The sequence below is a fragment of the Prionailurus bengalensis genome, chromosome E4 (genome assembly GCF_016509475.1).
Source record: "Prionailurus bengalensis isolate Pbe53 chromosome E4, Fcat_Pben_1.1_paternal_pri, whole genome shotgun sequence".
In the NCBI taxonomy this organism is placed as follows: Eukaryota; Metazoa; Chordata; class Mammalia; order Carnivora; family Felidae; genus Prionailurus; species Prionailurus bengalensis.
In genome coordinates this window covers 67,153,926-67,166,307 of record NC_057360.1, presented here as the reverse complement: position 1 = coordinate 67,166,307, position 12,382 = coordinate 67,153,926, and the positions used below count along the sequence as shown (strand labels likewise).

Genomic DNA, 12,382 nt, shown 5'->3' with positions numbered 1-12,382 from the left:
CCTCAGACTGGGCTGGGCAGCAGGGTGGACAGAGAGCCTCCCCTTCCACCAGCTCCAAAGAGACCGGCCTTCAGCTTTTCTTCCTTGAAGCCCCTGTGGCACGCAGGTGTCAGAACTGATAGCAGCGGGGTCGCCCCCCTGTGAGAGTCCTCCAGCCACCCGGCCCCCACGGGGTAGAGGCCGCGTGCCTCAGCAGGGCCTTCGAGGCCTTTCTAGACTCCCCACCCCCAGCTTCAGTCCCTGAACACACTGGACACTCACAGGGCCAGGCTTCTGTCTCCACAGGTCCCTTCTAGAAATATCCCCTCTTTCTTCTTCACTTGCCCCATTTCTAGGCGGTCCTTCTAGACTACCTGCAGACATACCTCCCAGGAAGCAGTTCTCCAGGTCTGTGCCTGCGCTCACCCTCACCACAGTGGGCTCTCCTCCTGGGCCCCTAGGGCCTCTGCAACTGCTAGGGTCACACATTCACTCCGGTGGGCATTCGGTTTCCTCCCAGGTGTCTGTCTCCCCACAGGACGGTGGCTCCTGGAGGGAGGGGTTGTGTGGTTCATCTCCAAAGCCTGGCTCACAGTAGATGTCAGTGAGTCTGTCTCCTTACTGGCTTCCAGGACCCCCACCCCCTCCGTGGATGTAGGCCTTGCTTGTGTTACCAGTGGCTCCTGACTCCTGGGGGAGAAGACCCTCCTCCATCTAGCTGTTCAGGCTGCCCCGGGCCCCTTATCCCGGTGCAAGTGTGCAGGCAACCTAGCTGTCAGCGTGGCCAGCTGCTGCTTGGCTGGGGTGCAGACCCAGCTGGGAGGCTTAGGAGGCTTGGGGCGAGGTGAGGGCTCAGAACCCCCCTCCCCCCAGTCAGGTTAATCATCGATGCCTGGACGGCACCTCCGTTTTGCATCTGGCTTGGGAAAAGATTGAGTAACCGCTCAACTCTCTCTCTCTGGTGTTTACCCTGGACGGCCAGGCCGGGGGCCTTAAAGAGCCTCTTATTTCTTGGGACACATTCTGTAAACTAACACTACGTTTGAGGGGGAGGGGGCCTCTCCTTTCCCCAACCCCGCCACCCCGGGTCCCTCGGTTGTGCCCCATCAGGGCAGAACACAGGGAGCCTTTCCAGGGCCATTTCCACGGACCTGTCCCAACTCGAAGACAGCCAGGGGCAGCCAGGTGAAGGGAGACAGGACAAGGGGGTCCGGACGCTCCCTCTCCGCCGGCTCTTGCCCCGCCTCAGGCCACGGGCCCACGCCCTCGGCGCCCCTGTTCCGCACCCGCGGGACCGGGTTGGGGCTCCCAGCTGCGCGGAGCTGGGGGGCGGAGGAGGGGGGGGAAGGGGTCGCTGAGCCTCGGCGTGGGCGGGCCCTGGCGCCGGTGGGCGGGCCCTGGCGCCGGTGGGCGGGCCCTGGCGCCGGTGGGCGGGCCCTGGCGCCGGTGGGCGGGCCCTGGCGCCGGTGGGCGGGCCCTGGCGCCGGTGGGCGGGCCCTGGCGCCGGTGGGCGGGCCCTGGCGCCGGTGGGCGGGCCCTGGCGCCGGTGGGCGGGCCCTGGCGCCGGTGGAACCTGCCGGCCCGGCCCGGGAGCGTGTGTCCCGCGCGCCCGGAGCCGGAGCCGGACGGAGCCAGGGACTCGGAACCCTCGTCCATGGCCGGGTCTCCCCGCCGCGCCGCGGGCCGGCGACTGCAGCTGCCCCTGCTGTGCCTCCTCCTCCAGGGCGCCACCGCCATCCTCTTTGCGGTCTTTGTCCGCTACAACCCCGAAACCGACGCCGCCCTCTGGCACTCGGGCAACCGCAGTAGCTCGGACAATGAATTTTACTTTCGCTACCCAAGTGAGTGCGGGTGAGGGCGCGGGGAGCGAAGAGCCCAGGCTCCGCGGTGTCTTGGGTGTCCACGTTTACTCCTAGGAGAGCAACCCTCTGGCTTTGAGAGGAAGGTGCCCCAGATTTATAATAACACCCTGTCGCTGGTGTCCGCGGTCTCATCTCGTCTATCAGGCAGACAAAGATGGGGAAACTGAGACTCGAAGTGGCTGGTTCAGGTTCGAGCTGTCAGAATTGAGGGAGCTGGGACTCAAGCCCAGATCTGAGCTTTAATTGCTTCCTTTGTCTCACCCCCCCCCCCCCCAGTTGGCCTCACTGGGCTTCGTAGGGCGATTGCCTTTCCCAGGGGCTCCACCCTGATCACGGCAAAGACAGTCCTCCGGGGCAGGGGAGGTAGGGAGGGCTGTGCAGGAGTGGTAGTGCAGGTATCAGCTATGAAGGCAGCCAAGGCGGGTGGGGCTCAGGCATTCCTGCCCCAGTCACTCAAAACTGGCCCTTCCAGAGTCCGAGAGAGGATCACACAACCACCCACCACAGCCCAGAGCAGCTGCCCCCAGCTCTGAGCAGGAAGCATGGCAGGGTCATTGGCCCATTTCATAGGGGAGGAAGCTGAGGCTCAGAACGCTTGTGACTTGCTCACGATCGCCCATCGGGTGAGTGGCAGAGAAGGAACTAAGACTCAGGCATCCCAAGCAACACAGCTCTCCTGTCTGCTGGTGAGGCCCAGGAAGGAGAGGGCCGAGCCCCTGCCGCCTGCTGGGGGACCTTAGGCTCTCCCTCTAAGGTTGGGGGCCTACCTTGCTACTCAGGCCCTGAGCAGCTGGGACCCAGGATACTACAGCTCCTCATTTCATCACCACGGCTTGGGTAGGGCTTATGTCAGCCTCAGTTTTTCCCATCTGGGCAATGGGGAGAAGGATGCTTCCGTTTGAAGGATGCACATTCCAACAAGACCTACAGTGTGAGAGTCTCCTATAAAACCCCAGGCTGTCATTACCCTGCGTTTCCTATACCGAGCTGGCAGCAGGCTGTCCCCAACCGACCGTCTCCCAGTCCCAACTCCAACACAGTGCCGAGGACACAGGGAGTGAGATGCAGGCTTGGGCCTAAGCAAGAAGTGCTAGACCCCCAGCCCCCCAGCTGTCCTCGGCAGAGGGGCTCCAGCTCCTCCCTCTTGTGTTCCACCTCAGCCCTGTCTGCACAAGGTGAGCCCCGGGAGCTGGGACAGCAGGCCCCTGGGTCCCGCATTTGCCCAGAGAGCCAGGGAGTTGAGAGGGAATAGCCCAGAGGCTGAGGGAAGCAAGCTCTTGTCCACGGTGTGACCTGGCTGCCTGCCACGTCCTCCGTCCTTTGCTTCTTCCAAGGGCCCCACTCAAGCCTCCGCGCCCTGCTCGTCTCCCCGCAACGCCCCCACCTGTCGCCCCTCTGCTGCGGGGGGGGGGGTGCTCTCCTTGGGCATTCAGCTCTCCCTGGGCTGTGGTAAGGGGAGGGGAGTGGGGATCCTACCTCTCCGCTGCCCTAGGTTTCTATCCCCGTGGACTTGGGACCCTGGTGTGGGGGAAGGTTGGGGTGGAGGGAAGCCTGAGGTCTCTGGAGTCTGGGGCTTTGATGAGCCGGGTCTTCCCCTGCCCTTGTGTCCAGGGAAGGGGTCAGGGTCAGAGGGAGGCGTAGCCACTGCCCTTTGGTTCGGGAGATGAAAGGGAGCGCAGCTGGTGCCCGGGACACGGCTGCTCCCGGGGTCGGTCTGTCGTCGCTGCAGGCAGGGCCCTCAGAGCCCCTGAGATGTGGAGAGAGAGAGAGAGAGAGCCAGAGAGGCCACGGGGCTGCCCAAGAGCACACAGCAAGTTAGCCAGGCCAGAGCCAGGTCTCTTGGCTGCCCAGCTGTGGCCTTTCCCCACATTACAAGCCTCCCGAGGCAAGTCATGGAAAGAAAGAAAGAGGAGAAAAGACAGGGTGACAGGGGACACAGAAGCAAACATGAGAAAGGGTTCTAAGAAAACAGTGTGGACAGGTCCTGGGTCACATACCTCTGAGACCTTACTTTTGGTGAGAGGGATTTAGGATAGCTGGAATCAGGATCTTCTTGGAAGAAGCGGGGAAGGGGGACGTGACAGGGACCAGAGTGGTCGGTCTGACCAGTGGTCGGAGGGGGGAGGGGGGAGGGGCCTCCTCAGCTCACCACTCTCTGCTCCTTACGTTTTATAGCCCCACTTTACAGATGAGGAAACCGAGGCTCACAGAGGCAAAATGGCTTGTCAGCCGTCACACAATCCAGCCTTAACTGTCCCCTTGCCCCGTGTTATCTTGTTCGGGAGCTAGCCAGTGGGGTTGGGGCGGCAGTAGGCGTCGCTAGAGGGCTTCTGTCTTCTCTTCAACCGAGGCTGCATGGTCGGTGGCCACAGCCAATGGAGAGTCTGTGGAATGCTCCCCAGTGAAGGAGCTTTCTTAATGTTTAGCCTCCATTTGAAAGGTCAAGGGACTGAGTTGTGATGCCAAACAAACCCGGGGTGGGAGACGTAAATGTTACTGCCAGTTATGACCAGCTCTGGAGCAGTTCTGCATGTCCGGGACAGGGAGCCCTGCCACCCAGCCCCCTTTGCCACCCTGCTGCCCTTGGACAAAAGGACAGACGCGGCATCCCCTTTACTGTTGGCACAAGGAGGAAAGAAGCCAGGCAGAGAGGTCTCGAAGAACTTAGGCTGCGGGCTGAGTTAGAAGTGCGTCTCCTCCTTTTCTGTTGGGTGTTAGGATCTGAGGGAAGGGAGATCTGGGTGATTTGGGAGTGCACAGGGCTGGAGAAAGGGCACAGTGTCGGGACATTGAGCAAAGCCAGTGGACCTTTAGACCCTTACCCCCCTTTGGCAGCTGGGGCCGGCAGCGGAGGTGCCGGCCCGCAGTCCCAGTACCCACCCAAGCCTCTGCCAGGGGCTTGCAAACTCACTTCCTGTCAGCCAGTACCCAGCACAAAAAGGGCAAAAAACGTTTGGTCCTCTCAAAATTACTGATGGCATTCTAAAGTTCAATAATAAATTTTTGGCTTGCTAGGTGCTTCTTCAGATTAAAGAAAAAAGTCACCATGACCTTTTTCTTTATGATCTGCCCCTTTCTACAAGAGATTTGAGGTGTGCGTGTGCAACAAGAACGTGAGTCTGAAAAAATAAAAGCAGGAGGGCGGGATAGAGATAATGGACACTGGGAGCGCCTCCCCAGTTGTTTCGGTTGCAACGCCCGTAGCTCTGAGCTTCCAGGCAGCCAAGAAGAAAAGGGAAACGCGGCCGGTTACATGTTCTCATCAGAGGCAAGGAAGGCTCACATGAGTGATTCTCCGATTCTTTGCCGTCTGCCCGCCAGGCTCCGTGAGGGCAGGCGTGTGGCTGCTGTGGTGCCGGCACCCTCCCCAGAGCCTGGTGCCTGAGCTCTTAGTAAACCTCAGATGGGTTCCCTGGGAGAAGTGACATATGCTAGCATTAAGCTCCAAGAGAAATTTCTCACGTGGAGCTGTAAAAGGGGAGTGAATTTAGGGTCAGAGTTGACCCTGTTTCTCAATAACTTATTTCTAACAGCACTCACGATACTCTTTCTCCAGCATTTCTGAATTAAAGCCAAAGACAGAGCATGGACTTACTCTATACATAGACCCGAGGCTGAGAGAACAGGGCCAGATGCGCTGGCTGAATTGTCACACTAGGTTATGTTTCAACCCTTTTTTGCAAGATTGGGGGAGGCGTGTGGATCAAACTGATACTGAAGCAGGTATTTGTATGTGTCTCACTCTCAATGTTACTGTGTATCGTTTGTATTAGCCTGGTCTTTTATGCATACACAATAGAAAGCAAACAGAAAGGCTCCGATCTCCCTGCCCAGAAACCTCACTGACACACAAAAGACTTCAACTAACGCATCTATAAAATTAACATATTCAAATTATAGAAAGAAACAAATGCAAAAGCAAAATCCCCCTTCCCAGAGCCGCCTTATCGCACAACTCCAGGGGGAGTGGTTTGCAGCTCAGCTGTGCCCCTGCAGCCCTGCGCCCCTGCCTCCCTTCGGCTCCTTTCCCGGAGGCAATCTCTGTTAACAATTAAAGCTATTGAAGACAAAATTAGGGGCGTCTGGGTGGCTCAGTGGGTTGAATGGCCGACTCTTGATTTAGGCTCAGGTCATGATCCCAGGATCATGGGATCGAGCCCCACATTGGGCTTTGTGCTGGGCGTGGAGCCTGCTTAAGATTCTGTCTCTCGGGGCTCCTGGGTGGCTCAGTCGGTTAAACTTCTGACTTCTGCTCAGGTCATGACCCCCCGGTTCGTGGGTTCGAGCCCCACATCCGGCTCTGTGCTGACAGCTCAGAGCCTGGATCCTGCTTCGGATTCTGTGTCTCCCTCTCTCTTTGCCCCTCCCCTGCTCATGCTCTGTCTCTCTGTCTCTGTCCCTCTCTCTCAAAAATAAATAAATGTTAAAAAAAAAAGATTCTCTCTCCTTCTACCCCTCTCCTAGTTCGTGTGCTCACTCTCTCTCCCTTTCTAAAAATAAAGAAAAAGTTTTGATAAAAAAAATTAAGGCTATTTCATAAATTATTTTTAAAAACCTTAAAATTCTCGGGGCACCTGGGCGGCTCAATTGGTTAAGCGTTTGACTTCCGCTCAGGTCATGATCTCGCGGTTCGTGAGTTCGGGCCCCACATCAGACTCTGTGCTGACAGCTTGGAGCCTGGAGTCTGCTTTGGATTCTCTCTCTCTCTCTCTCTCTCTCTCTCTCTCTCTCTCTCTCTCCCTCTCCCTGCCCCTCTCCTGCTCATGCACTGTTTCTTTCTCTCTCAAAAATAAACATAACAAAAAAAACCCCAAACCCTTAAAATCCTCAAAACGGAGAGGTATAGATTCTGAAGTATGAGGGATGGGGGTTAGACATCAGGAAGGACTTCCCAGCAGAAAGGGACACTTGAAAGGAGCCCGAAGAAGATGATTTTGAGCACGGAGGGGCAGGGACTGCAGCCGGAGGGAGCGCGGGCAGGACGTCCCGCCGGTCGGTTGTAGGAGACCCAAGGACAGGGCGGGAGACACGGGGACAGCTCTGCCCCGGGGGGGGGGGGGGGCCAGGCTGGGAGGCCCCGCCACACCTGGGGAGTTTCCCAGGCCCGGCTCCAGCCCGGAGGCGGCGGCCCTGGCTGGCGAGAACCAGGGGCACCGGTCGGGCGGCTGCTTGGACGGCGGTGGCCGAGCGGCCCGGATGCCCCCGCAGGTTTCCAGGACGTGCACGTCATGGTGTGTGTGGGCTTCGGCTTCCTCATGGCCTTCCTGCAGCGGTACGGCTTCAGCAGCGTCGGCTTCACCTTCCTCCTGGCCGCCTTCGCCCTGCAGTGGTCCACACTCATCCAGGGCTTCCTTCACTCCTTGCACGGCGGCCACATCCACGTTGGCGTGCAGAGGTGGGCAGCGGCGGCCTCCCCGGCTCCCCCCTCCCTGCCCCATCGCCTGCCCCCGGGGGAGCCAGCCCTCCAGCCCCGGGCCTGCCTCCGCAGACTCGCGTCCAGCGCCCTGCCCGTCCGCACTGCCACCCCCAGGGCAGGGCTCGGGATCTGGTTCTCGCGCCCCTCGCGGGCCGTGCGGTCCACGGCCCAGAACCTCCCCAGGCTGCGTCGAGACCCCTTCCCCCCCCCCACCCCCCACCCCGGCCGTGGGGCTGCCCTCCCCACCCCTCTCACCCTTGCGTCACACCCCCGGTCCCCAGCATGATCAACGCGGACTTCTGTGCCGCTGCCGTGCTCATCTCCTTCGGTGCCGTCCTGGGCAAGACGGGGCCGGCCCAGCTGCTGCTCATGGCCCTGCTGGAGGTGCTGCTATTTGGCGTCAACGAGCTCGTGCTCCTTAGTCTCCTGGGGGTGAGTCGGGTGGGGCAGGGGCGAGGGGTGGCGAGGGCCAGGGCCAGGCCCCGAGCAGGGAGAGCACGGGTCAGTGGGGGCGGGCGGGGGGCGCGGAGGGCCGGCCGCCCACCTCCGCGCCCCCTCCCCAGGTGAAGGATGCGGGAGGGTCCATGACCATCCACACCTTTGGGGCCTACTTCGGGCTGGTCCTGTCCCGGGTCCTCTACAGGCCCCAGCTGGAGAAGAGCAAGCATCGTCAGGGCTCCGTCTACCATTCGGACCTCTTTGCCATGATTGGTGAGGCCTGCCGGGGTGGGGGGGCCAGGGAGGACCCCGGGCAAGATGTCAGGCCGCCTACGGTCCTTGGGGTCCCTGCTGGGAAGTCCCTGCCGAGAGCCCGGGATCTGGGCTCGTCATTCCCAACAGTTTCTTTGACAGGTTCTTAGAACTCAGCCCTGGAGTACGCGCCTGCCCCAGACCCCTTCCCGGGGGCCTTTCTAAATCAAGTCTGACTGCACGGATCCCTGCTTAAAACTCTGGGGCCGCCCCCTTCCCCCCTCAAAAGCCAGGCCAGCCTGGCACAGCAAGGTCTTGCCCCCCCCGCAGGCTCTCCACCTGCTGCCCCCAAGACTCTGCCCTTCACATGCCTCCCAGGCGATTTCCCAGAGGCCCCTGCACGCCCAGGAGCAGGGGGAGAGGTAGCGGGTCAGCCCTGGGCGCCGTAGGGTCTGACCTTCGAGCACCATCACCACCACCCGTTTCCTCCAAGCACCTACCTCTACCTTGGCCTCAGCTCCTCTCTCTGCCTTCGCAAATGAGGCAGGAAAGGAGATCGACACCTTCTTTTCCGTGGGTCCGTGCCTCTTCCCACGCTAAAAAGAGAGGCTGGCTTTGTATTGTGTTTGTTTTTGTTGCTCACCTCCGGGTTTGTTGTGAAATGAGGTGGATGCTTTGGCTAGAAGTCCAGGGGCTTCCCCAAGAAGGCGTGCTTCCCCAGGAGCCTGACAGACCAGCTCTCCTCTGTCCCCTCCTTCCAGGCAGGGAGCCCTGCCTCCTCCCGGGTCCCCCTGCTCTGCCCTCTGAGGACACACGTGTGAGCGTGCTGGGTTCCACAGCAGACTGCGGGGTTGCAGGGAGAAGTCACAACGCACCCTGAGACCGCTCAGGACGAGGGGCAGTCCCTCAAGCCTCCTTGCCTTGGTGGCCCGAGCCTACAGGGTCCCCAGCCTTCCCCTCACCTTGTCCCTCTGCCCCTCCCCACCCTCCAGGACTGGCCGGGAGCCCATCAGGTGCCCGGCAGGCGGAGGCCTCACCTGCACCTTGCAGGGCCCAGGTCTCCAGGAGGCGGTTGAGGTTTTTTTTTTTTTTTTTTTTTTTTTTTAATTTTTTTTTTCAACGTTTATACGTTTATTTATTTTTGGGACAGAGAGAGACAGAACATGAACGGGGGAGGGGCAGAGAGAGAGGGAGACACAGAATCGGAAACAGGCTCCAGGCTCTGAGCCATCAGCCCAGAGCCCGACGCGGGGCTCGAACTCACGGACCGCGAGATCGTGACCTGGCTGAAGTCGGACGCTTAACCGACTGCGCCACCCAGGCGCCCCAGAGGCGGTTGAGGTTTTAAAGCATATTGTTTCCCTGATACGAATACCGAGCTCAGTTCAGTGCCTGACGTGCAGGGCCCTTTGCCTGTTTTTCTTTCCTTTTCTGATGCTTAAAAATACCCCGATCTCAACCGTCTGTGGTTCTCAGTCAAGTGGCTCTGTGTCCGTGCCCTTTGGTAGCCGGCCCTTGGCTGTGCACCTAGTGGCTGCTCGGCCTGGGCTGCGCGCTCCTTCTGAGCCACCACGCACGGCCCGCGCTCTGGAGCGAGGACACGGCCCGCTTTGCGAGCGAGGACACCCAGGCTACCCAGGGGCTACTTGCTTCCTCTCACCCTGCCGGCCTGCCCGTCATTTAGGGACCATCTTCCTGTGGACCTTCTGGCCCAGCTTCAACTCTGCGCCCACCATGCTGGGGGATGGGCAGCACCGAACAACCCTGAACACGTACTACTCCCTGACCGCGAGCACCCTCAGCACCTTTGCCTTGTCAGCCCTCGTCGGGGAGCACGGCCGGCTGGACATGGTGCGGGAGAGGGCGCTGGGGGGGCAGAGGGACGGGCGAGGGGAGGACCCTGCGAGGCCCGGTCTGCAGGGGAACAGGACAGGGCGCAGGCACGGGGCAACAGCAAGAGGCAACCACACAACAGCAGGAGAGTTTGCGATCAGACGGCAGAGGGACTTCCAGAAGCCGTAGATGCCACTGCGGTGGACGGGGTGGAGTTGGATGGGGGCGTCGACCTGGACCGGCCCCCGATGCCCCGCTCCCCTGTGCTTCCCCAGGTTCACATCCAGAACGCAGCGCTGGCCGGAGGGGTCGTAGTGGGGACATCAGGTGAAATGATGCTGACGCCCTTTGGGGCCCTGGCAGCCGGCTTCCTGGCTGGGACAGTCTCCACGCTGGGGTACAAGTTCTTCACGGTATAGATGCCTCTCGGGCCCCGGGCAGAACAGGGGGTCCCCCAGCACCTGTTGCCCCCGTGACTCCAGCAGCCTGGCGGGGAGGGGCGCACAGGACTCATTATTGGTGTCCTGTCCTCCAGCCCGTCCTTGAGGCGAAATTCAAACTCCAAGACACGTGTGGCGTCCACAACCTCCACGGGATGCCTGGGGTTCTGGGAGCCCTCCTGGGGGTCCTTGTGGCCGGGCTGGCCACCCACGAAGCTTATGGAGATGGGTGAGTCCTCCCCACCCCTGACCCTCACCCAGGTCATTACCCCCCCCTGGGGTGACCTCCCTCACTCTCTTCCTCCTCCTGTGGACCAGCGCAAAAAGCTGTGTCTATTTTCATGCATTCATTTGTGAATAACGACAGAAGGATGTAATGACCCTTAGGCTCAATTCTTGCACCATCAGGGGTCAGAGGAGAGAACAAGCAAAAGTGATCCTAAACTGAGTCTTGAAAAGTGTGTGGGTGTCCCAGGCTCCCGCGAGGCCCTTTTGGCCGCTGCGTGACGCACTGAGGAGCCCTGTCTCCCCCCGACCTCCTCTCCCTGCAGCCTAGGCAGTGTGTTTCCGCTCGTAGCCGAGGGCCAGCGCTCCGCCACGGCTCAGGCCATGTACCAACTCTTCGGGCTGCTTGTCACACTGACGTTTGCCTCTGTGGGCGGGGGCCTTGGAGGTGAGTGACCTTGGCTGGGGGTGGGGGGTGTGGTTGCAGAGTTCAAGGGTAACCTTCCCCAGAAGTGGGTACTTGCTCCCTCCTGGGGCTAAGAGAAGATGGGGAGTGGGCTAGGGGCAGAGTGGGGTCCCTCTCCCGTTTTCTGGCTTCCCTGTACTGCTTACTCTGGCCACCAGAGGGCAGCCCAACCTCAGGCTGAGGCCCTGAAGGGGAAGCTGAGCAGTCTTTCCCGGCAGGGGCAGGGGCAGGGAGGGGCCAGAACACCAAACCTCCACAGAGACCGACTGCCCGCCGATGCCCATCAGACAGTCCTCCCTGATGTCTGACTTTACTCCTTCTGATTCAGTATCATCTTGAGATTTTCATTCTCGAACTGGTTCGATTCCGTGCCCTCGTTTATTTACTTACTTGCTCAATAAACTCGTGCAGCACCCCTCCCGGACAGGGGGCCCCAGGAAGCTCAGGAGCCGTGTTCGGGACAGAATCACGATCCGGTCCATTGCCAACCGTGAGGTGCCCAGGACTTCTCTGAGGCTCGCTGCCTTCACTGTACCGTGAGGGTCGCGCCCAGCAGAGCTGCTGTGGTGACGAGCACCCGTGGGGGCCTGGCTACAGTAGGGGCTCCCCAAATACAGCTGCGGTTCGTCCGGGGCAGGCGTGTCAGGCCGCTCAGCCCCTCGGTGCCCTCGGGCCTGGGGTGGCCACCTCCCCCACAGGAGTGCCAGGAGCCCCACCCACCCTCCCCTCCCACCACCAGGGCTCCTGCTGAGGCTGCCCTTCCTGGACCCCCCTCCAGACTCCCAGTGCTACGAGGACCGGATTTACTGGGAGGTGAGCGTGTCCCCAGCCCCTTGGACCGATGGCCATCTCATCCTCCAAAGCTCCCACCCTGCCGCACCTCCTGTGATCCCACCTGCCTCTTTCCTTCTTGGCTGGCTCTTCTCTGCTGGGGGACACCCTCCCCCCAGCTCTGGTCCCCAGCCCCCTGGAGCTTCCCCTTCACCTGCCCCCCCACCTTCCAGGTACCTGGGGAACGCGAGGACGAAGCCCAGGGATCTCTGAGGGCAGAGGAGACAGACACCCGGGCCTAACTTGCTTCCAGCCCGTGAGAGGACACTCTCCTTTTAGAAGATGGTGACCGCAGGGAAGGTCTTTTCTGGGTCCATCCCTCCTGCTGCAGGAACGAAGATGGCACTGGGGACAGGGCCGCGGAAGGTGGGGGTGTGGGGGAGCCTGCTGCACCCGGCGGGGGGAGGCCCCTCAGCACCCCCAGCCCCACCCCGTGGCCCGTGAGCGAGGTGCCCAACCCACGGCCAGCCCACCGCCCAAGGCCACACGGTCACAGAGAGGTGTGCGCCAGCCCGGCTGACCCAGTGATAAACACCACTGGCACCAAGGATTCAGACGCCTTGTTTTTGTGCACTGGGAATGTGGGGAGCTCGTCTCTCACTCTCGCTCTAACGCACCATGTTGGAAGCTCGGGTGGGGA

General features: G+C 60.8%; 1 protein-coding gene across 1 annotated transcript; it reads left to right on the top strand.

Moving 5' to 3' along the window:
* Positions 1-1,553: 1,553 nt before the first annotated feature.
* RHBG (Rh family B glycoprotein) lies at positions 1,554-12,292 on the top strand. Its single transcript, XM_043568819.1, has 10 exons — positions 1,554-1,820; positions 7,050-7,236; positions 7,539-7,689; positions 7,821-7,968; positions 9,632-9,798; positions 10,056-10,193; positions 10,316-10,449; positions 10,772-10,893; positions 11,651-11,724; positions 11,916-12,292. The coding sequence occupies exons 1-10, from the start codon at positions 1,634-1,636 to the stop codon at positions 11,982-11,984; spliced, it is 1,377 nt and encodes a 458-aa protein (XP_043424754.1). The 5' UTR covers positions 1,554-1,633; the 3' UTR covers positions 11,985-12,292.
* The last annotated feature ends 90 nt before the right edge of the window (positions 12,293-12,382 follow it).